Raw genomic sequence first — 26,435 nt, 5'->3', positions numbered from 1 at the left:
TATTTTGCAGGGTTGGGGGGCGGGAGGAATAGAAAAATGCTTCTTCGCTCTCCCAAGCAACAAATCAAGGAAGCAAAGTTTGCAGCCAAATGTCAGCTCCTCTCCCCGCCCCACAATAGCAAATCTCTGCCAGTATCTTCTTCCTGCACCCCACTGTTTTTATACGGAGGGAAGGCGAGGAGATGTAGCACATGAAACATTTTGTTTATAAAATGTCGACGCTTGTGTTTTATTTCCCTATGTTTCCCCCCTCCCTCCATACCCCCCACCCGCAATCTAGATAACGGATGACACCACCAAGCTTTCAGTGCCTTCCGCAATAATGCTGCCACAACAGCCTTTCGAGGGGTTATTAATAATAGATTGTGTTGATGAGTTTGGAATTTGGCAATAGACCCCCCACTGGAAAGACATTAACACCGCAGGACTAAGGAGTCCCTCCCTTGCAAATCAGCAACTAAATGGCTTCCTTGATGGGCTCTGGGCATGAGAAACTCCTGTACTGTGTCTCTGAAAACCAACATATGAAGTTATTTTGTTTTATTCAAGCTCCAACTCTCCCCTCTCCCTCTCTCACACTCCTCTTTTTAATGTTCCCATTTGAGAAGAAAGGGCTATTATAAATCCTGTCCATAAGTCATTCCCGCCACCCCCACCATCCTTCAAGACAAAACAAAAACATTAAGGAGTTATTAATTCCGTTAGAATTGCACTGAGGTTATTTTGGTGTAAGGCAAAGTAGGCTATTGTGGGCAGGGTCACACTTCCAAGGGCTGCATCACACTTTGGTGATTCCCCCTGCGTAGGTTGGAAATAGCATCTGATGCTCATGGTGATCATTTTATTGTATGTGCAGGGCGTTAGATCCAGACTAAGACAGTTGCAGTTAGGTCTCATAAGTTAGGATGAATTAAGTCTAACTGATTCCCACAGGGACTAAGTGCAACTCACCTACAGTGCAATCCTATTCATCGCAGTCAGAAGTAAGTCCCATTGAGTTCAATGGGGTTTATGCCCAGGTAGGTGGGCACAAGATTACAGCTTTAAACTACCAAGGGATGCGGGTGGTGCTGTGGTCTAAAACCACAGAGCCTAGGGCTTGCCGATCAGAAGGTCGGTGGTTCGAATCCCCGCGACGGGGTGAGCTCCCGTTGTATGCAGCAAAATGTTTTAGGCCAGCCATGGAATTGAGTCCCAAGCAATTCTACTACTGGTTTTGCCTTGATTGAGCTGAGAAACCTCCATAAACATCTGTGGCTTCTTTGAAAGAAGAAGGAGTCATAAATAGAATACTGCACCCCAAATCTCACACTTTAATTTGACTGCAGCTTTTTGAGGATTATGTTCTCAACAGAAACAATTGCATGATTATAATATTTTTTAAGAAACATCTCTGCATGTGATTGTTGGAGAATGCACTGAGCAAAGTGTTGCCTTCTCTCCTGCATGTAAGTCCCTTCATGTAGAAACTTTGTAGATTCTATGCAGTGGTGGGGTCTGAAACCATACTCTGGAATACTCAGTTCTGCTCAGAGGACAGAGACAGGGAGGCTTGGGATCCTAGCAGGATTGAGCCCAGGCATCTAACCAAAGAGCAAGGTGAAACTGTGGCTGGATGGCTCCATGGGAGCTGGTTAAGTTAAATCCTTCAAAGACAGAGGTCCTTGGGCTGGGTCGAGATGATATGGGGTTGGGGGGCCAACTCCCATCCCTTACAGGGGTGCAATTAGTGTTGGCGCCTTCCATCAGGAGTTTGGGTGTAATCTTTGACACCTCCCTTTCTATGGAGGCGCAGGTTACAGCTATAACAAAGGCGGCATTTTTTCATCTCCACCAAGCTAAGCAGTTGGTCCCCTACCACTCTCGTCCCAACCTCGCCACTGTGATCCATGCAACGGTCACCTCCAGGCTTGATTATTGTAACTCACTCCACATGGGGCTACCCTTGAAACTGACCCAGAAACTCCAGCAAGTACAGAATGCTGCTGTGAGGCTCGTTACAGGGTCCTTGCCGCGGGTCCACATTCATTCAGTGCTATACCAGCTGCACTGGCTCCCAGTGGAGTACAGGGTCAGGTTTAAGGTGCTGGTTTTAACCTTTAAAGCCCTATACGGTCTAGAACCATCATACCTATGGGACCGCCTGTCCTGGTATGTCCCATGGAGGATCTTACAGTCTGCAAATAACAAGATTCTGGGCCCCAGGGAGATCAGACTTGCCTCAAACAGAGCCAGGGCCTATTTGGCCATGGCCTGGCCTTATGGAACACTCTCTCACAAGAGACTAGGGCCCTGTGAGATTTGACATCTTTCCTTAGGGCCTGTAAGATGGAGCTGTTCCACCAGGCCTTTGGTCAGGGTTCAGCCTGACTCATTTTCTCCTTGTATAAGAACAAGCACGAAGGAGGTTCCCAGCCTTGCTCATAGATCCTTATAATATCAGTGGAAACAGTTGTTCTTGGCGAGTATTAACCACTTCCAATTTTAAGCTGAAGATTGCCACTTGTCTAGTTTTAATTTTAATTGTTGGAATTAATTGTAGGATGTATCTTAATTGATTGATCACTTGTATTATGCATATTGTCTTATTTATATGATGTTAGCCGCTCTGAGCCCGGCTTTGATCGGGGAGAGCGGGATACAAATAACATTTATTATTATTATTACTATGTGTGGTGGAGAAACAAGCTGAGGATGGTTGCAGGAGGCTGTCAGATACAGGAGGAGGTGTCAGTGTGGAGCTGGCTTAGCAGAAGGAAGAATGCAAAGCAGCATTAAAGTGAGCGTAGCTGGAACAGAGAGGCAGCAACAAAAGAGTGCAGTGTATATATAGTAAACAGGAAAATATTTAAGGGATGGAGTGTAATGGAAGCGAAAAAGTGCATTTTGGGTTAGGGGGAGCTTTGCCCCAGATTTCAGAAAGAGATTGTAGTTCCTTCTATCTCTGATGATCAGGCTGTGAGTGCTGTTGCTTAGGAAGCATTCATAGCCCTATGGATGCACAAGACAGAGCATATCCTCCAACAAAAACAGGGATGCGCATCTTCCTGGCTGCGCTCCTGTGCAAGTCATGTGAGCTGCATGAGAACATGTGGTGGAAGGCAATAAAACCAGAGCAGGGATAGGGAGGGGATCTGTGTGACCCTCCATATGTGGCTGGACTCCTGTTATCCCTGACCATTGGCTTTGGGAGTTGGAATACAACATTTGAAAGGCCACCGGCTCCCCATCCCTGTGGTAGAGTGAGAGAATGGACTGTGCCATGTCTTACTGCATGGCAGGGGTGTGTGTGTGTCACATTTGGGCTGCTCCCCTACTCTGGTTTTTGTTTTGTTTTAAGTCCATTGGTTTCTTTTAGTTCACATTTGTGGGGAAACACTAATAAATAACTCCTCCTGGAATGGAATGGACAAATGTTTACCTCAAGAAAATTCACCAGTGTCTTCGTGCACGTTTCTCTGCTGGAGAGCATCCTTGCAACATCTGGAGAATTTTGAATTCTAAAGAATGGTAATGGTTGGTTCTCTTATCTTGTCTCCTCCCCCCACCCCCGCCCCCAGATAGAACCATTAACATCCACACAAGACATTTAAAGCAGTATATTCAATAGCACTATTCCACCCCTTTAACAGTTGCGGAGAACTATAATTTGTTAATGGTGCTGGGAACTGTAGTTCTGTGAAGTCAATGTTGTTGTTTAATTTAGATTTCTTGATAATGCTTATTGCTTCAGTTCCTTTAAAACAAGGCAAACCAACCCTGCTGGGTTTTTAGAAGGGGCTTGTACTAATTCTGTTAGTTTTATTTAAAAAAATTATATATAACTGTTGATTTTATCTATATATTGAGAATTGTATTATTCCTACTTGTTTTATAACATCTGTTGATTTTAATGGTATTTTCTTACGAATGGTTGATCTTATTTTATGTAAGTTGCATACAGTTGTGGTTTTTTGGGGGGAAACAATCATTGTTATTATTAAGCAGTAGTATACAAATCTTCCTAAGTAAATACATTTTATTAACTTTATTTATAAAAACATTTATATGCCACTTTTCATATAAAAAGTGCTTCACAGCAATTATACTTAGAATCATACAATGCAAAATGTTAAATGTTTTCAAAACATTAAAATAAGAAATCGGCTAAGCATTATGGAAATATGTATTATAAATTGCCTGCATAAGCCTGATGGAATATAAAAGTTTTCAGCAGGCGTTTAAAAGTTGAAATAGGAAATAGCAGTAGCTAATCACAGAGTAGAAGAGCAGAGACGCTGACCATTACTGAATAGTTATGAATACTGAGTATTCTCTTATTTGACATCCTCCTTTTGCAAACCACCCTGCTGCCACAATTATTCTCCTTAGTCTGTATAGCAAATGACTAGTTAGGGCAACGGTAGTGTCACCCAGAGAGAACATAACCTATCTAGTCAATACAATGTTGTAACATACCATGGGACCTCACGGTGAAGGGTGGGTAGGTAATGGATAACATTCAATTAGTAATAATATAATCTCCTCGTGTTCTTAAGCAGGGGTCAGCAAACTTTTTCAGCAGGGGGCTGGTCCACTGTCCCTCAGACCTTGTGGGGCCGGACTATATTTTGAAAAAATAAATAAATGAATGAATTTCTATGCTGCACAAATAACCCAGAGATGCAACACATTCTACTCATGTAAAAACACCAGGCAGGCCCCACAAATAACCCATCCACGGGCCAGATTTAGAAGGCAATTGGGCCGGATCCAGGCCCTGGGCCTTAGTTTGCCTACCCATGTTCTTAAGACTTGTTTGTCACAAGCTAGTTACCTAAAAGAACCAGTGCTAAAACAATAACTGATAGTTTTGTGCAGTAGAATGCAAAAGGTATTTTTATTTCCTAAAGAGGCCCATCATTCTGATACACAGACAATAACCCTTTCGCAAGGAACCTGCCATAGCAACATTAATAAAAAGAGGAGCAAATGCTATTGACACATATGGGCTACTTTTGCTATGTAATCCTAAGTGTGGGCCTTTAAACCTTACAAAATCTTCCCTTCCTCTTCCTCTTCCACTTCAAATCTTCCTAATTATGCCACCACCATTCTGACTCTGCAGCAGGAAGTTGTGTGTGTGTGTATGTGTGTGTGATGTACTTAAAGCCCATGAGCCTCTCTATTCAATCTACATTGTCCACATTTATTTCTGTCACTGCCACCATGAGTGCTAGTACTGCAACTTGCTTTTAAAAAAAATAAAAAGCACAATTGCTGAATTTCCATAAAGATTCAAAATACAAAAATACCTTAAACTACAATTAAAACCTGTGAGAGAGAGTGAACACTGCAGTCTCCACTGTGCCTCATTCCCGAAGGAAACATGAACCCTGAGTAAGCCGCTGGAACCTCTGGGATTCTGCATCGCTCAGAGATTGGGGTGTTGTGTAACAATATTTAGGTTTGATTCACCTGTTGAGGTGGAATCTATCTTGCTGAGTCTGTTAAGTTCCTACAGGTGTGCGTGGATGAATCTCTATGCACTTAATACCATTTGATGTTCTTGTGGCTGTTGTGGCATGTTTCCTATGGATGCAGAGCCAAACGCCACACACATAACTCCAGCTTAGCCTTTCCCCACAACCCTTTGCAGCATATAGCCTGAAACTACAGTTCTCCCCCAAATAATTGCCGCTCATTAATCCATTCAGCTTTTTTTAATTGCCTGTGCTGCTCTCTCTCTCTCTCTCTCTTTTTTTTAATGAGTTCAACCGGCGCCCTGAACTTTATTTTTTATTTTTAATCTCTCTATATAAAATAGTTTCTCGGCTCCAGAGCAGATTAGAAGAAAATTGCAGCTATAATCTGTAGCGTGCAATTGCCGAGCTTGTAAAGAGCAATGGGTGTTGCGGGAGGGGGAGACGCATTTAGACTCCCAAAGGTGGAGCAACGCTGAGGCAATCTCGGGGACTTTTTGCAAATGAAGGATCGTTTTAATTCTCTTCTTGCGGCAATAATTTGATTCCCCATAAATTCTGCCATCAAAGCGCTGGGAGGGAGCAATGCCATTGAATCTGTGTGGCCGACAGTGATGGAACGGGCCACTGTCAATTACAGGGTGATTATTAAGCAGAGGACGCATCCCTTCAGTCAATGTTTCCTTCACTGCAAGAAACTCTGGATCCTTTGGAAAACATTCTTCCCCCACCACACCGCCCCTTTAAAGCCAGGCTGTGATCCAGCTCCTGAGTCCTGCCAGGATTTTCCTACTGTAAGGCTACAGGGCAGTTTGCTCTATAGAGCAGAGGTGGGGAACTTTTTCAGACTGGGGGCCACATTGCCTTCTGAGAAACCTTGTGAGGGCCACATGTCCAGTAGTAGGCGGAGCCAGAGGCACAAGTGGGCAGAGCAATGAATGTAAATTCTACCTGTAAATGTGAACAGGTATGGCAAGAAAAAAATTTATTTAAAGCACAGCTCAGTCAGTGGTAGTACACATGGCTTCAGGTGGAGAGTCCCAGGCTGGGCCTTTGCATCCTCTTTTTTTAAAAAAACAGAAAAATAAATTGGAAGTGATGAGGAAAACCCTTCTCTCTCTGAGAGGCCCTGAAAAGCCTCCAAGTGTCAGATTAGACAATCTTGAGGTAAGAGAAACCAGTGTTCTGGACTGGTCCTAAATACAGCCTTTTCTTTTGTATTAAAGGAACATTTGATGTTAGGAGAAAATACCAGCTCGTGGAAAGGTAGCAAGATCAGGAAGGCTTCATCCTTGAGGATATGTTTCTTTGTTTATTATCACATTTATGTCCCACATGCCCAGTGGTGGGCAGAGCCAGAGGCAATGAACGCAGTGCAGGATTTACACACAAGCTATGCTACAATTTACGACCTCAGATAATGAGCGGAGCTCTAAATACTTCAAGATTTACCTAATTGGGTAAAAAAATAATAGAATGATGCACATTTGGGGGAGTTAATGCTTTGGAGCCTCTTAAACTCTTACCTCATTTAGGCTCTCAGTGTATCTTAATCTGGCCCTGAATGAATGTAAATATTACCTTTGTATAGTTGGAGGGATTCGAACACAGACTCACACCAGCACCCTGCTCCCTATCCTCCATCCACAAAACAAGAGGTATTCTGAGAGTTCAGGGATGCAGAAACACTTGGGGGGATGCTTGGCCAGTGATGGGTGTGTGGCCTGGAGAAAGTTATGAGGGTCAGGCACAGGGGCCTGTACTGGAGGACTGCATTTGGACTTTGAGGTTCCTCATCCTCTGCCGTAAGACAGCAGCTGACTCTGCACACACACAGCTCTTTGGATTTCCATTTTCACCTTGGGGTACATTGGCTGGTTTCCCCAACCACCAGGCGGGTGGAACTCTAAATGTACCATCTAATGATACATCCATCTAATCCAGTTCTCTCAGTTCTGGTGGCAACTTTCTGGGGTTTCCTACAAATCCTTGTAGGAAGTGTCTATAGCAATGGCTATTAGTCATGGGGACTAAGTTTCAGAATCTCCTGTTTCATAGGCAGTATACCACCAAATACCAGTGACATGGGAGCAACAGCAGGAGAGTGCAATTGTCTTCAGGCTTTGCTTATAGGCACACTGAGAAAGAAAACGCTTCTGATCACATGCAGCAGAACTTGATGATGCTCTGTATGTACCCTTATTATGGTTAGGAGAATCTGTCAGTCTTGGTTTTTCTCATATTTCCACTCTTAAGTTCAGTTCTCCACATTTACACATCATTGTGTGATTATTATTTTTTAAAAGAATCCTCATGAAAATTAACCAGCATTTTACTACATTCATTTATCTGAATGTACACATTTGGGGATGCTGTTTTGCCTAATATGCACATCATTGCCAAATGGTTTCCCCATATATAATGCATTTGTGTGTGTTATTCACCCAGGTATACAGACAACTGCATTGAAAAATTCACAGAGGTGTGAATTTCAAAGGACGGCTGTGGTTTAGTTTGCATGAGAATTGGATAAGCTTGCCTTTAAAGGTGAACTTAATTAAATTTCATTTTCATCGTACTCTTATACAACCCTAACCCCCCTTATTTTGAGGGGTAAGAATGACCGTAGGCCTCCAATTATAACTTCAAAAAGTTGTTATCATTTATTGCATGAATATCACAAGTTTTTCTCTTAGTAGCTGAAGATGGTGTACACAGTTCGCCTCCCCATTTTATACTCACAACAACCCTGTGTGGTAGGGCTAGCCTGAGAGGCAGCAACTGGCCCAAGAGCTTCATGGCAGAGTGGGGATTTGAATTCTGGTCTTGCCTGTCCTAGTCCAATACTCTAACCCAACTATTTTTAACCTTTGGTACGCTGGTGGCGCTGTGGGTTAAACCACAGAGCCTAGGACTTGCCGATCAGAAGGTCGGCGGTTCGAATCCCCGTGATAGGGTGAGCTCCCGTTGCTCAGTCCCTGCTCCTGCCAACCTAGCAGTTCGAAAGCAAGTCAAAGTGCAAGTAGATAAATAGGTACCACTCCAACGGGAAGGTAAACAGCATTTCCGTGCGCTGCTCTGGTTCGCCAGAAGCGGCTTAGTCATGCTGGCCCCATGACCCGGAAGCTGTACGCTGGCTCCCTCGGCCAATAAAGCGAGATGAGCACCGCAACCCCAGAGTCGGCCACGACTGGACCTAATGGTCAGGGGTCCCTTTACATTTTTACCCAGGTGTTATTGAACTACATCTCCCATCATCCCTGCCCACTGGTCATGCTGGCTGGAATTGATGGGAGTTGCAGTCCAACAACGTCTGGGAACCCAAGGTTGAGAAACGCTGGCTCTGTGATGTTCTAAAAGTACTGCGCTTTGCGCATTATCAACTTCTGCCCTGGGTATAGTATGTGTTTGTAAAGCTACATTTGTTTAGTTAGCATTTGGCCAGTGATATAAAAAGAAACTCAAAAAAATTAAATCAAGGAAACATGATTTAAAATCCTGGATAATTTGACATGTTGCAATCGGTGGGCCAAGCAGGAATGAAATCTGGTTTCATCATAGTTTCTGTAATATTGCCTGCAGAAATGGCCAAACGATGCATTGAATTGTTTCCTTGTTACGGCTCTGCGATGTTTGGTGAACCTCTTGAACCGCACTTAATGTGAACAGCAAACCTGACACAGTACGGCTGGTTATCTCTCTCTGCATAGTAAATGAGTTATAAGAAAACCATTACAATCTATTTGCCCCACAAACAGGAGGAAATTAAAGACCCAGGCGAGGTGATTGAAAAGGTAAAAGTTAGGTTGTTTGGACATTATTGTAAGAGTAAACAGTGCAGAACGGTGATTTGAGGGAAGCAGAACAGGGTCGAATTTAAATGTGAGATAACAAGCTAGGGAGGCAATAAATCAGCTGTCCTGTACAAAATGCCAGATGGCTGTACCCTGGTGCAGGAAGGTGTAGTGACCTCAATCCACCTGTAGCCACACAGACTGCAAAGGCCTCCTTTTCATGCTGTCAGGCATCATGGGAACATTCAAAAGCACATCATATTTCTGTAGCATCCTCCACTGATGAAGATCTCCCTTTACTCTTTACCAGCCATGACTGTTGCTTAGTAAGATAGCTAGGGCCAGTGGCGTAGCGTGGGGGGTGCAGGGGGGGCCGGCCGCACCGGGCGCAACATCTGGGGGTTAGGGTTAGGGGGTGCAAATCCATGGGTTAGGGGGCACAAATTACTTGCCTTGCCCCGGGTGCTGACAACCCACGCTACGCCACTGGCTAGGGCAGAAGGCAGAGAGACCAACCATGGATGGAGCCTGAGCCAATGACAAGCAGAGCTAACTAATTTTATTGCTTCTCCTCCTCTTTGCTGAGTTCTACAAGGGCAACACTGGCACTAAAGAGGAGTGTGACAGTCAGGGCCATCCCCTGGACAGGATGAAAGTAAGAAGGCAGGCAGGTAGGGGTTAGCTAAGGGCAGTGTGAGGTTGGTGAGTCAGTCTTAATGCACAGATTCCACTGCAGTTCTTGAGTGCTCTGCACCACCCCAACTCACTTTTGCATTTCCATACCTTGTAAAAGGGGGGGGTCCCAATTTGATCAGCCAATGACCATTAGCCATGAAAGCTAAATGGAAGCTCCACATTTTGAGTGCCCAGAACCTGAGACAGACACCTTGCAGCTGTACAAACATTAAATTTGCATGTGTTGCCCTGCCTACATTTGCCTTTTGCCCCACCAGTTGTGTGATCCCCAGAAGGTTGCCCAGAAGCTTATCATCTTTCCAAAAAATTGTCACCCAGTACCAGATGCAGTAGTCAAGATGCTAGCTTATCTGCAAAACCTACAATAAGGAACATTACTTCTCATAATCAAGACACAATGAAGCAATTCATTTTTCAACTCTTGACAATAAAACGTTGATCTGATCCAGTCAGACACTTCTTACGGGGGAGGAATCTGCAAGCAGAGTGGGGTAGGGAGAACACTGTTGTGTCTGGTCAGACCATTTGCTTTGCTGCTCTCAGATTTATTGCTTTGATTCAAAAACTGTACATGGGTCATCTGCTCAACTTCCATCCTAAGCCTTCAACAGGTTTACTGCCTTGTGTTTATAATGGTAAGCCATCTAATGAGCTGTGGGTTTGATCAAGAGATATCAAAGTCAGGTCATTTGTCAAGCTCAGTTTCCTGTTGTGTGTGTTTTTGATGTCCTAAAAAAGCCCCCCCCCCAAGTATTTTCCTCTGGCTGAGCTGAATTAAATATCCCTTTCCTTATGTAGGGCTGCCCCACTCTTTTTCAACAAGGGAGCAGATGTGGGTGGGCTGAAAGATGCTCCTGGTGATCTGCTTGCATGTTTAAAAGCGGGAGGTTTCCTAGACTATCACAGAATCCTGTTTTCCATATCCATAAGAAACTAAAAGTTGAGTGTAATGGGTTGCCTTGGGAGGAGGGAAAGATTCTAGGTGAACAGATGTAATTTTCACTTTCCAAAACAATACATGAATTGAAATGCTAAAGTCCTTCAAAATTTGCACATCTCTGAATTTTGCAATACAGTTCTCCAGCCAAATATGTACAAAAAATCACATTCTAGAGTGAAGTGTGTCTAAATATGCATACATTTATTAAAGTAGCATCAACTGCTCTGCAAAGAAAGAGTATACCAGTTAAAACTGCATAGAAAAAGTGTTTAATATTAGGAAAAATATTAATCGAAATTGTGAATTTTCGTGAGGACTTTTATTATATCTTAATTGCAAACTCATGTGGAAATATGGAGAATCAAGGATTGGATGAATGAGAGAAATCAAAATTGACAGGTTTTCCCTCTCTAGTTTCATCCAATGCATGTCCTATTCAGAGAGGACCCATTGGAATGAATGTACTTAAGTTACTCATGTCCATTGAGTACAGTGGGTCTACTCTGAGGAGGACTAGCATTGGCTACAATCCTTTGTCTTTGTGGCAAGTATAGGCAGCATCAAGTGTTAGTCTAGACTAGGACTAGCCTTCAACAGAGTTAGTGTTGAAACAGAGGGGCATGATGGATTTAAGTCTATTAATTTTAATGGGCCTACTCTTGAGTTGAAGTTAGTTGGATACAACCCTATTCCTCTTTGCACCTGTTCAGGCTGAAATGAAATTTGTTTTCTGAATGGATGCCTGAGAAATTAATTCTTTGCAAATTCCAGTATGGAACAGACCAGATCCACCCCTTACAAATGAATACTTACATTAGAACACTCTTACCTTTCAGAATTCACACATCACTGAAATTTGTCAAGCAGTTGTTTTGCTTTAAAAAGTATTCAAGTGTGTGTAAAAAGCTTATTTTTAAGGATAAAATACATTTAGAAATGCACATTTTGTATTTAAATGTGAAGTTAAATATGAAGAGGTATGCAAATATGAATTTTCATGCAGATGATGATGATGATTTTAAATGGACTGGAACACATTTATGAACATGTGCAAAACAGCCTGGATATAGACTGTTTGTTCCATCCCTCTGTGGATTTCCTCCTTTGCTCTGTGATGTCAAGGACTCACTGGGACAGTGAAAGCACTCAGATTTGGCTGGGTCATGTCCTGGGTCTTACACTGGGGAGTAGGGGTTAAATAAATGCCTTTTGCTTGAAAGCATTCCTACTTTACATTTGGACGATCATCCGTGGAAAGGACAAAATGCCATAAAAACAACAGAAAGCTTATCGGAGCAACAATGTTCCTCCTTCCTCCCCCTGCCCCCAGCGTGATGAATCCCCCACCCCACCTGAAAGCTTCTCTCCCCTCCCCAAATGCTTTTGCCAAACATCAGCCTGCTTCCACCCCTCATTACCTTCACCCCATTGAATGTTACTGAAGCGCAATCGGTTTTGCAACGGTCTGAATGGACTGCCCATCTGCAGATGCCTCTTGAAATCCTTTGAAGGCATCCTGTCTTCCCCACGCCCCTTTTGAGTTCAAGGGGCAAGCTTCATTAAACAGAGCCCAATCGGTTTAGGGAGCCAGGGCAGGGGAGATCTGTGCACGCTTTTAATCCTTTTAAGTACTTCCTTGGTTGCATATGCAAGGAAAAGAGAAAAGAATGGGGTCCCAGCATGCTTGGATGCTACCAAAAGCTGGAAGATGCTTCCTCTCCTTCTCAGTATGTCCTGGGGCAAGCAATGGAGGCTGGTCCACTAGGGCAAGAGGGTTACTAGCCCCACCCCAATCTCAATCTGCCCTCAGACAGCCCACAGCTGTATGCCTTCTTGTTGAAAACCAGTCCAGGGGGTGGCGGCGCTACCTGTCAGCTTCTTCCTCATGCTTAGTCTCACGTTTGCCCTTGTAGAATTCATTGGGGTGGGAGGATAGAAACAAAAGTATAATTTGTTGGCTCTGCCTCTCATTGGCTCAGTCTCTGCCTATCATTTTACCTGTCATTTCATTCCACTCCAATAGCCTCAGTGGGCACCAGACACTACTGATTCTATGGTTGCATCAAGATAGTTTTATGAGGAGCTTCACCAAGGAGTTCCTATACAGTGGCAGAAAACTAAACACAAAGTGTATGTACAGGGCCAGATTAAGACCTTTAGAGGCCCTATGCCCTGAAAAGATTGTGTAATTCAAAATAAAAACAACACAAAGCCACAAAATAATATTTTATTGGTTACATTGCATCCTGTCTCTTATCTCAGTGATCAGAAATAAAAACAGAAAAACAAATTATGCAATGCACAATGTTTTTTATGTTTATATGCATATGTAGATAAGAAAAAAAACAAAGTTCATATAACTCAGAAGAACATATAATTAATAAAGCCTAGATTTGTTGCAGCACATAACAGAATATGATTTCCTTGCATTATTCCAATCTACGTTAGTAGATGATGTTTTTTTTAAAAAAATTAAAATCAATATTTTTTTTAAAAATCTCATTTTTTGTGCCCTTGCTTTGCTGCTGCCTGAAGCCTCTTGAGTAATCCAGTGCTGTGTATCCAACACAGTGTCTCTTGGAATTGAGGTTCCAAGCCATTCTACTCCTGGTTTTCCCTTGATTTTGCCCTCCATATATTTTGATGACCTCTTTGGAGGAAGAGCAAGACATAAATGCAATACATTTTTTTAAAAAATGTATTTCAAATCCTACACATGACTTAGATTGCAGTTTTGGGGGGTTCTGTTCCCAACAAAAATAATTGCAATGTATAAAATGCATGTGAGCCCTGCAGAATGCACATGCAGGGTGTCATATAATCTTCTACAAGGAAATTCATGCCAGGAGATTTTCATTCCAGGTCTTCTCCTCTCTTGGAGGGTAAGCCTGTCAGTGGCTACTAGACCCATTGGCTGTGCTCTTCTTCCATAGAGGCAGAAACGTTTCTGAATACCAATTGCTGGAACCTACAGGAGGGGAGAGGGTTCTTGTGCTTGGGTCCTGTTTCTGGGTTTCACACAGTCGTCTGATTGGGAGAAATAAGATGCTTGGCCCTGACCAGCAGGGCTCTTCTTATGTTCTGGAATTCCAACTTGGGATCCTGCTAGGAACCTCGGCCTCGTGACCTGAGTATTATCCCTTTCTTCCTCCGATAGGTTGTTTGCTGCAAAATGCAGTGGGTGCATGGAGAAGATTGCCCCAACAGAGTTTGTGATGAGGGCGCTGGAGTGTGTCTACCACTTGAGCTGCTTCTGCTGCTGTGTCTGTGAGCGGCAGCTGAGGAAGGGAGATGAATTTGTGCTGAAGGAGGGGCAGCTGCTCTGCAAGAGTGACTATGAAAAGGAGAAAGATTTGCTCAGCTCTGTCAGCCCTGATGACTCAGATTCAGGTGAGTCTTCTCAAATGGTGATCAGTCATGTGGCTAGGTAATTTCAATCTCTGGAACGAACAAGCAAAGCTCCTCCCTTTCTTTCCCTTTGGACGATAATGAGAGCCAGTGTAGTGTAACTGATAGAGTGCCAGGCCTGAGTTTGAATCCCCAAGCTACCAGGAAGCACACTTGATGCTTTGGGGCCAATACCTCTATCTTGGCCTGATTTACCTCACCGTATTGTTGTGAGGCAGGAGGAGAAGCAATGCCCACCACCTTGAGCTCCTTGGAGGAAAAAGTGGTATATAAATGAAATAAATAAATAATGTAGAGTTTGGGAACCTCAAGCCAGAGAGACAAATGTCTCTGGGAGTCTCCTCTGGCCAAGACCTTTCCCAGCCACCTCACCAGATTTTCTGCTTTGACTTGGCTGGAATATGTCCTTTGAACTGTGATTATGTATCTTAACTGACCAGCTAGATTGATGTACCTTTGAAAGAAGAGTTTGGATTTGATATCCCGCTTTATCACAACCCTAGGGAGTCTCAAAGCGGCTAACATTCTCCTTTCCCTTCCTCCCCCACAACAAACTGTGAGGTGAGTGGGGCTGAGAGACTTCAGAGAATTGTGACTGGCCCAAGGTCACCCAACAGCAGCATGTGGAGGAGCGGAGACACGAACCCGGTTCACCAGATTACGAGTCTACCGCTCTTAACCTCTACACCACACTGGCTTTCTTGACCGTAGTCTGCTGTACAAAAGTCAAAGGCACATCTCTCTCTCTGCCCACTTCCCCCCTCTGGCCACACCCACCATTGGTATGAAACCCCCCCCCCAAGTGTTGCTCATGAGAGAATGCGGCCCCAGGCTAAAAAAGGTTCCCCTGTGGCAATGTGTATTACTTCAAAATTTGATGACTTAGAAATGCTTAAATTGGGGAGCCCTCCTGTTTATGCTGCTGAGTAGGGTTCCAGACAATTGCCCCAAAGTTCTACTTTAATGGTGCCACAGTTATAACTGTTCCTCAGTGGGTAAATGAAGTGTGTCACACAATAGCTGAAGTGCTTTCCTGCCACTCAGAAAGCTGGAATATGGCACGTGGAGCCAAAAGTTATTCCTAGATTATTAATAGTTAAATCTGAAAGGGAGACATATGAGACACACGTACAACTCTCCTTCAGAATAGAGTAAGAAACAACCAGCTAAAGTTCCCATTGCCTGCAAGCCTTATTCCTAGTCTTCCCTTGGGGTAGGGGTGGAGGTGTTTTTTTCGGCCTGAGGCCCACATTCACCTTACCAGGGCCACATTCCAATGGTGGGAGGAGACAGAGACAAAAGTGGGTGGAACAACAAATGTAGATGCTATCTTTATATGTCATGCTAGTTTCTTCACAATCCCCTTTACAAGCAGGAGGAATTATCAGAGTTCATAGACAACATTCAAGCCAGGCAAAAGTATTGAGGATGTGATGGAGGGCAAGTGAGTGGCATAGTGTAAGGAGAGTTCTGAGGGCCAGGTAGAGGGCTGCATTTGATACCTGGTCCTGAGGTTCTTCACCAATGCCTTGGAGCACCTGGCTGGTCTCTAGGAGAAACCTGATGCTAACTGGATGGACCTGTAGTGGTCCTGTGTGGGCTGAGCGGTCATGTATTTTAATTTGTTCCATTTGCAATTGACCAATAGTTAAAAGTGATGATGAGGATGGGGATGTGAAACCGACCAAAGGACAAGCAAACCCAGGGAAGGGTGGAGACGACGGGAAGGACCCACGGAGACCAAAGCGGCCGCGGACGATACTCACAACACAGCAGAGGAGAGCTTTCAAAGCTTCATTTGAAGTATCTTCCAAGCCTTGTAGGAAGGTAGGCTGTCATTGTTCAAACACCACCATTCACAATCTGTTTCTGTATCATGGTTGTGGCAAAAGCACACACCTCAACTGGCATCTTCAGCTAAAAGAATCATACGTTTAGGGTCAGCCCAACCATTAGGTAGAATGAGGCAGATAATGCTGTGTAAGGCAGCAGGAGCTTGCTGCCCTCTGATACAGGGCAGGATGCTGCCCATTGGCAGTGATTATGGCTGCTTACACACCATGCATTGAAAGCACATACAAAGCATATGGCGCTACACTAAAAAAAAGCTATAGTTTACCGCTCACAGAGCTACAATTCCCAGCACTCCTATCAAACCACAGTTCCCAGGATTATTTGAGGGAACTATGTGCTTTAAATTTGTGGCGTGTACATGTTGTGGACTTATTTCCACTTTGAAGTCTGCAAATATAAAACTATTCCTGCCTCTAGGTCCTTTGTGACTTTGGATAGCTTCCAAATGGACAACTTCCCCATTTTCTGCAGAAGCCAAACTTTTGGACAGTTCATTTTTTAAAGAAATCAATTTCCAAGAAGAATGTTTGTGAACATTCCATTACATCACACTCACTCAGCCAATCCGTGCCAGGGACCTCTCTACCAAAAAGCACAATACAATATAGAAATTGACATGGCAAAGTTAGCACTACCAATTCTTTGTAGGTCCAAAGACTGTAGACACACACAGAGAAAATAAAATTGATTCTGCGTTATTTGACTCATTGAATTCTCATCTCCTCTTCTGTCTCATTAACTTCACCATCTCTACAATCTTAGCATTGAACCTGTTGTTTATTCTTCTGGATGTCCCTGCAGTTTCTTGGAAATGCAGGGTTCAGAGAACTTAGGCATTTTGTTTCATTGCAGCAACTTTCCATTTCAGCTCCACACCTTATTTCACCTTTTTACCTTTGTTGCAGGTTAGGGAGACACTAGCAGCTGAAACAGGCCTCAGTGTCAGAGTTGTCCAGGTGTGGTTTCAGAATCAAAGAGCAAAGGTAAGGTCCTGCCTACCAATAAGACAGAACGGGTTCTAACCAACCAAGTCCAACTCAGTGTAGACCCACTTAAAATTAATGGACCTACCCTGGTCATATCTATTAACTTAAGTGGGCCTGCTCTGACTAGGATCAATATTGGCTACAACCCAGGAGCTGAAGTGGAGCTCAAAAATGCTCTCTTTAATTTATTTTTTATTCAAGATGGAACATTTTGCCAATCTTATCTAACCACTTTAGGTTTCCCACGGATCCCTCTGAAGATCTGTCACACATTTGCATCTAATTTCATTTTGGGTCATGGTTTGTTGACAACCCTAACTGTGGTGAAGAGATTTGGCTTTTCATCAGAAGGAGGGGAGCACATAGACAAGGCAAACCCTCCAGCATTCTGCCAAATAAAATTGGGGTGTGTGTGTTATGTTATGTGGGGCAAATTATGCTTAGTCACAACCTGAAGGGATGAGAAAAGAAAGAGCCCCCCCCCAATGCAACAGAGAATTTAAGCACTCTGCATGGTATTGTTATTAAGCCAGGCTGCAGCATGCTGAGGTGAGGGGAGAGCAAAAAAACATTCCCCTGTGTGGGTTAGAGCTAGGAGGTCCAAGAGTGAAGGTACATGTGGGGAAGGGGGGGGAACGCTTCTTCCTTTCCTACAGCAAACTTACGAGAGAGAGAGAATGGGGGGCCGCGGCAGAAGACACCCCCCCCGAAAGAAAACAAAACCACACCAGGAGGCGCAGGGCAGGAGGGACTCAAAATGGCCGCCTTTGTGGAGCGACGCTGGGATTCTTTCCGCCATGCTCCTCTCCCTTCTTGATGCCTCAGCCGCTTTCTAACTCACCACCTTCCCCTCCCGTGCAGGGGGGGGAGGGAGGGGCCGACACAGCGGCGTGTGAGGAAGGAAGCACTCACGGTAGTGGGTAACACTGCCATATGTGACCTCAGCAAGCTGGCTCGACTACTAATTCTGCTGTTGTTGTTGTTGCTGCTGCTGCTGCTGCTGCTGCTGTTGCTGCCACCTCCTCCTTCCGCCCAGAGATGCACGACTCTACTGTGCAACCACGTGACCATCGCCCGGATTTCTCTCCCCCTCCCCTCTCCCTCTCCCCTCACACCTTGAGAAATGCAAGTTCGCACACATGCTCTTTTCACCCTTCCTTCTTGTCATCATCACAAGGTCCTTCACTGCCTCTTTTGGTGCTGCGCTCTCGCAGGAGCCACAGCACCAAAAGTTGGGACATTCCAGAATCCAATCAGAAGCTGAGATAGCTTCTGTAATTTCAGGATGTCCCGAGAAAATCGGGATGGTTGAGGGGTATGGAATATGGCGATCAAGCATAATAGATATTACAGGATTTGGGGGGGGGGAGAAGTGGAGGACAGGAAGTACAAGTGACTTGTGCATCCTTCTTTGTTGTACTTCCTGTGTCATACCCTAAGCAGTCCCTGCTTAACTTTACCCAAAGTGAGAAAGCACCATAGGTAGAAATAGTTCAGGGGTTGGTAGTCAGAGTGGGGAGGTAGGGAAATATGTGAATTCAAGTTAAGATGCTACATTGGCCATATTTATTTATTTTAATTGGTCTAGTATGAGTAGGAGTAACACTGGATACATAGGAAGAGGAACAGTGAATCACATCTATTGCCTCTCCTAGGACCGCCCCAGACTGGTGTGCTGGTTTTTTTTTTAAGGGGGAATTCTGCAAAATGCAATTGGCACCACAATTTTACATTAGTCCACACACAATTCCACTTTATTTGTTGTTGTGCAATGCTTCCCCAATGTCACTGCATTACTGCCTGCTAGAAGGACACTCTTGCACTACTAGAGATGGTGGCTATGTTCTACCTCCACTGTCAGAGGCATCATGCCTCTGAATACCAGTAGCTGGGAATTGCAAGTGAGCAGAGTGCAGTTGCGCTCATGTCCTTCTTTCAGGCTTCCCACAGGCACCTGGTCAGCCACTATGAGAACAGGGTGATGGACTAAAAGGCCATTGGCCTGACCTAGCAGGGCTCTTCTTATGTTCTACCTTCACTGCCAGAGTAGTATGCCTCTGTATGCCCGTTGCTGGAAATAGCAGGAGGGGAGAGTGTTGTTGCACTCAGGTCCTTCTTGCAGGCTTCCCACAGGCATCTAATTCAGCCAGTGTGAGAATTTGATTGATGTGCCCCTGTTTAGTCCTGATTTTCCTTTCTTCCTCAGATGAAGAAATTGGCCCGAAGGCATCAACAGCAGCAGGAGCAGCAGAATTCACAGCGACTAGGTCAAGGTGAAACCACAGTGGTGACGTGGATGGGACCCTTGGGGTTGATGATGGCATTTGGGGGTTATGGCCTTTTTTCCAGTTCCATTGCATCATTTCTGATTTGGGTGGCCAGCCCAATGCAGAATATTCAAGGTGTGAACCCAGGATATGCTTACACACAAACAAAAAGAGCGAAAGGCTTTTAACCACAGAAGCTTGAGTACTGGGTATATACCCTGCAAGTTGCAGCCAGAAAGAAAGAAAGAAAGAAAGAGAGAGAGAAAGAAAGAAAGAAAGAGAGAGAGAAAGAAAGAAAGAAAGAAAGAAAGAAAGAAAGAGAGAGAGACAGATAGACAGACAGACATAGGTAGAATAATTGTACTATTCCTAGGAGGACTATACCATTCTGGAATGCAGAGGGAGGATTACCTAAAGCTGAATGCTCTGCCATGTTGTGTCTTGTTTTTAAACCCTCTAAACATAGGGAAAGAGGGGAATACATTTACAGAAAAGACTCAGTGAGCATCAGCACTGTTTTTTTCTGGGGGTACCCAAGGGTACGCAGTACCGGCACCTCCCCCCACATGTTAAAAGTGTGGCACTTACTGTAACAACTTCATGGTGAGTACTGGCACCTTTTTTCTTTAAAAAAAAAAGCACTGGTGAGCATAAGAGGACTTTGCCTATGCCCCACTCCCCTCCCCTGCCCTGCTGAGTTGATTCTCCCCTGTGAATGTTTCTTCCACCCATAGTTTCCCAAAGTCAGGCTGATCATTGGGCTTGGAGCCCAGCTTGGCAGGGGGACCCAGGTTAAAAACAGCCTGGAGGATATTTCCGAGGAATAATTGGCAGGTGAAAGAAGCACCTTTCTCACCCTTCCCTTGGATTACTAATCATGCTTCGCATATGTGCATGTTCAAAGCATCCCATATACATTGTTTTAATCCTTATACCACCCATGTAACGTAGTCCTCTGCACCTTAGCCCCATATTGAATACTGGAGGCTGATACATGTCTGATGCTCACTACTGATTGACACCACTTTTTGAAATATTAAGCATGCTTCTAAGTGAAATAAAATAAAATAGTAAGTTCCTAGCAGAGACAAGACTTGAACTTCACGTTTATAGGTATTTATTTATCCTCATGGAAGATAAACCTTCTAGCCACCACGACTATCTTCTGCCTCCACTGTCAGAGGCAATAGGAATATCAGTTGCTGGGAATTATTTGGGGAGAGAACTCTTGAGCTTGCCATCGGCATGTGGTTGGCCACAGCCATCAGGTTGGCCACTGAGAGAACAGGACATCAGACTAGATTGGGCCTCTGGCCTGAAACAGCAGCCAGACTCTTCTAATGTTCAAAATATGGCTCTTGTTAAAAGCTAGTTAAGAACATAAGGCAAACCCTGCTGTATCAAGCCAGTAGTTCATCTAGTCCTGTTTCCTGTTCTCCCAGGGGCCAACCAGATTCCTGTGGGAAATCAGCAAGCAGGACCATATCACAAGAGCACTCTCCTCTCCTGTGGCTTCCAGCAATTGATATTTAGCAGCATACAGCCTCTGACTATGGAGGCAAAGCACAGCCATAAATTCATACACTGCTTGATTATAAAACAAACAGCGACCAGAAGAAAACCCAACAACAACTCAAAGCAATGATGGCTAGTTTCCAAGATGGACTTTGAAACGAGGAGAAGAAGGGCCCCAACCGGCTAGACCTCTTGGCAATTACACCCCCACATTGCTGCTCCTTCGCCATCCCATTAGCATGGTGTTCTTATCTGTTCTTGCTGCTCTGGCACCCTGTGGCGCCAGTTCGGGCTGGCACACTGCTGTGGCAAGGACTGGACAAAACAGGAGTCTCCACCCCAAACCACTTGCAACACTCAGGATGTGCAACCCCAAAGCACTGCATATGGATGAGCGATGCAACAGTCTTCATCACCTGTCTGGCATTGCATCATGTCGGAGTAGACAGCCTGGGATCGTGGGAGTGAATTTCAAGGAAACAATTAGCTACTTCTCGTTCCACCCTGGCAGAAACAAATAGCTCCTTTGAAACAATATCTGATGGAAATGAAGGAACTCTGGGCTTGTGGTTGGGGAGGATGAGGAGAAGGGGCTGTGAGTCAGGACTATTCTGCAGCAGGTGTCAAACCAAATCCAGATCCTAGACTATTCGAAAATAAATTGTGTGTGTGTGTGTGTGTGTGTGTGTGTGTGTGTGTGTGTGGAATGCAGCATCAAAAGACTTAGGGCTCACCTATGCTGCACATTGGTTTGATACCAATTTAATAGGGATAGCTTCCCCCAAAGAATCTTAGTAGCTGGAGTTTGGAGAAGATGCTGAGAATTGTATTGCAAATCTATGGTGTGATCACAATTGGAATAGGGTGTGATTTTTTTGGTCGCCCCAGCTCAAATAGGATGGTGTACTGTAGAGTTGGAAAAGTTCAGAAAAGGGCAACCAAAATGATCAAGTGGGTGGAGAAGGAAAGGTTGCAACATTTGGGACTTTTTAGTTTAGAGAAAAGGCAAGTAAGAGATGAAATGACAGAAGTTTGAAGCTTATGCATGCCATGGAAAAAATAAGAGAGAGAGAAGATCCTCCCCCCGCCCCCGCCGCCCCAGAGCTGGAACTCATCATGGGCATCTATGGAAGCTGAGTGCTGGAAGATCCAGCAGTACATAGTTAAACTATGGAACTCACTCCCACAGGAGGCAGTAATAGCCACTGCCTTGGATGACTTTAAAAGAGGATTGGATACATTCATGGAGGACAAGGTGCCTCCATGATCAGAGGCATTAATGTGTCTGAATGCCAGTTTCATGAAGCCACAGGAGGAGAAAATAGTCTTGTCTTTGGGTCCTACATGTTGGTTCCCCCCAGGTATCTGGATGGGCCCTATGCGAACAGGATGCTAAACTAGATGGCAGTGTACCTATTTTTCGCTCTATAGGATGCACCGGATCATAGGATGCACATTGTTTTAGAGGGGAGAACAAGAAAAAAAAATTATCCCCCTCTCTGCTTAGCACCCCTTCAGCGAAGCGGCAGGAGAAACAGAGCCCCTTCCTTTTCTCTTCCCGCTTGGCTGAAGGGGCACTGCACAGCTCTCCCTCTCTGCTGTAGCCGGGAGAATCTTGCTCTCCCAGCTTCAGCAAAAGGAACCCAAAGCCTCTGGAGCGCAGTGGGAACTTGCTCTGTGCTCTGAAGGCTTCAGGCAGCTATCCCTGAAGCCTGGAGAGCAAGAGGGGTCGGTGCACAACGACCCCTCTCACTCTCCAGGCTTCAGCAAAAGCAACGCGAAGCCTCCGGAGCATGGAGGGAGCGCTCCCTCTGCACTTCGGAGGCTTCGTGTTGCTATCGCTGAAGCCAAGGAGCCTGCATTCGCTCCATAGGATGCACACACATTTCCCCTTAATTTTTGGAGGGGGAAAAGTGTGTCCTATAGAGCAAAAAATACGATATTTCCTGAAAATGTGAACACTGTTATCCCCTTTCCCTGCAGTCAGTCCCTTCCAATCACTGGACTATGGAGGGTGGTGCTTCATAGTGATGAAAATGTTTGTGGTGCCTGCCCCCTCCCCCCTTTTTAAACTCAGCCCCAAATGGAAAGAAACAGGGGCAACCTCAAAGGCCGAGAGCACTGTAATTTCATCAATCTCACAGGAGGAGCTTTAGATGAAGTCAATTGTCTTTCTTTGCAGAAGTGATGTCCAACCGAATGGAGGGGATGATGACCTCTTATACACCGCTAGCACCGCCACAGCAGCAGATTGTAGCGATGGATCAGAGCAGCTATGCCACTGACCCCTTCCAGCAAGGTCTCACACCACCACAAATGCCAGGTGACCACATGAACCCCTATGGTAAGACTCACTGGGAACCAGCTGCTGTTGGCATGTCCAAGGTAGAACATGGAAGCTTCGGTCTAGGATTCCCAAGCCCACACTCTTGAGAGGTCTCCCTGTCCTTTTACAAGGTGGAAAGCCCTGGGAGCAACTTGATCCAGATGTTAACATTAGATGTCGTTTGTATCCAAGGCATCGTTTTGGTCTTCTTCTGGAGGAAATAGAGTTCCTTCCACCAGGGTCCAAAACAAGCAAAGAGGGAAGATGAGTCTCCATTGAGCCTCTGGAAGCCTCTCCTTTCTGTTCTGCTTGTGCTGGACTCTACCAGAAAGACTTCTGCTCCCTTATATAGTATTTCAAAGCAATGGCATTTCTGAATGAAGAATTATGAGCCCTTTCAAGCTCCATCAAACTTCTAGTAACACCACTGAAAATGTAGCAAGCTCTGAATTCTTCCCTTAATTTCCCATCAGCCCTCACCCTCCTCACCCAGCGCCCCCCCTAAATCTTCTTAGCTGGCCGGCAGAAGCCACACATAGATACCAGGGCCCTCCTTAACCCTCTAGCTCAGGTTTTTGGGTTGCCACTATGATAGTGATCTAAATGTCAGGGATCTTGGGAAATATAATTTATTCTGGAAGGAAAAACAAAAAACCAAGGGAGGCAGGAGGAATCTTCCAGCTGTCACTGCTGTCACCACAGCCCTTGTGCCTGTATTAACTGGTTTTTAAAACTAGCCCAGCAGCTTGCAAAATGGTTCAAAAGCTGACCATTTGCTTCTGGAGATGGTCCAGACTTGAACATTATTAGCTGTTTTACCTTTGACATCACAATGCCCTACTTATGTGATATATTGTCAATCCAGCATTCCTAGTAGGTCTCATGGGGATTTGGGGCATGCCTATAATATTTGTTTTAACTGTACCTCTCTGATGGAGGCCTTGGGATCTTCAGCTCTGTGAGGGAGGGGACCATGGGATATTCTCCAGAGAATTCTTTTCACCTTCCCCAAACTCTGTTTCCCAGGATTCATAGCAGTCTTTTGGGTCTCAGATTCAGTGGTGCCCTGTGTGATGTCAGAATTCAGCCCTCCCCACTTCTCATGCTTTCTTTTAAATATTAGTTGAGGTGTCCCTGGTAGCACCCCCAAGCCTCTTCACCCAGTGCAACCAAACCAGTCTCACTCCCCTAAATCTGCCTCTGTTCATGGGAAGGAGACAATGGAGCCATCACAGCTAAACTGGTATGAAGCCAACCAAAGAATGTAGTCTAGATGCTTGCTTCATATTCTAAGGAGGCAGAAAAGAACCCAGCACCCTCAATAACCTGTCTCTCCACTACCTCATCATGAGGAATGCAAAGTCAGATGTGGTTTGGCAGAGGGCTGAGTTATCATCCTTGCTTATACAATTCCTTAGCAATGCAAATTGATGTGCAGACCTTATCTCCTCAATCGTCACACAACAACAGTGTGTGGGGTGTAACATTTAAGATTCCCAATCAGGAGATGAAGGATTTGTGGTTGGAAGATCGCGACAGATCCGAGGCCACCTAGTCAGTCTGTGGGACTGCGCAGGCACCTGCTGTTCTGTATTCCACGCTGAGTCCACCAGGCCACATACTGCTGGTAAAATAATGACTCTTGCCTTGATGGATCAGACCAAAGGCTCATCTAGTCGAGAAAGCTATCTCCTGCCACAGTGGAGGAACTGTGTGTTAAACTGATAGGGGAGGTCACAGGGTGGACTGAAGAGTGGGCAGCTTTTGTTAATGGAGCGAGTGAGCAAAAGCTTTGCTCTTCTCCCAGTTCCATATTTGCCATTGACACCATTTGATACCACCATTCCTGGGAGCCACAGTTTCCTGGGATGGAATGCAGAATCTCTTCTCTGTGACCAAACAGCTTCCCACAGATTGTTTACTCATGTCAGTTAGAAAAGGAACTTTCTCTTTTTGATTTTTCTTTTCTTTTTAAAGCCCTTCCAAAATGCTGCAGACTGCAGTGCAAACAAGTCCTTGGCAAATCCTCACCTCTTCTCCACCCTCGCAATGCAGTCACTAAACTCTGCAGTGATTAGGAGCCCAAAGAAATAAAGCTTTGGAGTTGCAGCCAAATATTAGTCCCACTCAGAGCCAACCCATTGAAAATAATGGAGGGGACTAACTCACCGGGCTGGGTTTAATTAATCCAGTACACTAGCGGAAGCCAGTGCAAGTACTCACACTAGGGCAATATCCCTTCCCCCCCTCTCCCACCGTGTCCCCCCCGTACCTCCCCTAAATCCTTTGCCAGGACTGTACCACTCCAGACTGCTTGGCTGGAATGCTGTAGAAAATTAGCCTCAGAGGGAGCAAGGTTTTAGGCTAGCTTTCTCCCTAATGGGCTCCATTGCTGCATACAGGGAGAATTTTCACTGTGTTTGCTCAAAAATGAGATTTCCTCCACCTACAGTGATATAGCACATGAAAAATAACACTGGTTACACTGGTTTCCACAAGAGGGGCAGCTGCCTCCCCTTTACGGTGGATGAACCATAATCTCCAGACACTTGGCTTTCATTTTGTTTATAATGAGTTAGACTGAATTCACATATCAGTTTATTCTGTTTCCTGGATGTTTCAATAATTGTCAATTTCCACATTATACCGTATTTACTCAAGTCTATTGTGCCATCGAATGTAATGCACACCTTCATTTTCGCAAAAAAATAATTTGGCCAAAAAAGGTGAGCACTAGATTCGAGTAAATACGGTATTTGAGCTTTCGTACAACATAAAAGACACTCCTCAAAATACAGTGGAACGTAGCACAAGTTTAGCACTGATTTCCATGTTATTTGCAAATAACACAGGGAATGAGTACTAAACTTGCCATATTATGTGGCAGAGCCAGAAGTATTTCTTACATTTCATGAAAGCTCAAATACAAGGTGGAAAACTGTTAGGGGAATGTCAGATTAAACTGCCCTGTGAATGCAGCCAAAGTTTCTAGCATTTTTAGAACTTTTACTCTCCCTGTCCACCAAAAATTCCTGCAGATGCCCCCAGCCATGCACATGGAAAAATAGCAATGAGAAGGAGAAAGGGAGAGAGGAGGGGGATTAGCATGTCAGGCTGACCTTGGCATACTCATTTTCTGCAAAAGGGGTATTTTCCATTTTCCAGGGGCAGCAATTAAGCATGAGAT

The 26,435-nt window shown here is 44.7% G+C and overlaps 1 protein-coding gene and 1 long non-coding RNA gene across 3 annotated transcripts in view; one reads left to right on the top strand and one right to left on the bottom strand.

Annotated features, from left to right (window-relative positions):
• Nucleotides 1-26,435, bottom strand: part of LOC309361577 — a 351,746-nt gene that overhangs the window by 237,800 nt on the left and 87,511 nt on the right. The window lies entirely within an intron of this gene.
• LMX1B (LIM homeobox transcription factor 1 beta) overlaps nucleotides 1-26,435 on the top strand; it is a 163,002-nt gene that overhangs the window by 125,921 nt on the left and 10,646 nt on the right. The window contains exons 3-7 of one of the 2 annotated variants that reach the window (XM_081896551.1): nucleotides 14,050-14,282; nucleotides 15,949-16,127; nucleotides 17,060-17,137; nucleotides 19,347-19,413; nucleotides 23,105-23,245. In XM_081896551.1, the coding sequence (XP_081752677.1) occupies nucleotides 14,050-14,282; nucleotides 15,949-16,127; nucleotides 17,060-17,137; nucleotides 19,347-19,413; nucleotides 23,105-23,245 (698 nt within the window). Of the gene's footprint in view, nucleotides 1-14,049; nucleotides 14,283-15,948; nucleotides 16,128-17,059; nucleotides 17,138-19,346; nucleotides 19,414-23,104; nucleotides 23,267-26,435 lie in introns of both variants that reach the window. The other variant, XM_081896550.1, reaches the window with a different exon arrangement.

The sequence above is a fragment of the Podarcis melisellensis genome, assembly GCF_964234715.1.
Source record: "Podarcis melisellensis genome assembly, chromosome: Z".
Taxonomy (NCBI): Eukaryota; Metazoa; Chordata; class Lepidosauria; order Squamata; family Lacertidae; genus Podarcis; species Podarcis melisellensis.
Note: the sequence above shows the minus strand (reverse complement) of the source record. Positions and strands in the feature narration are given on the sequence as shown.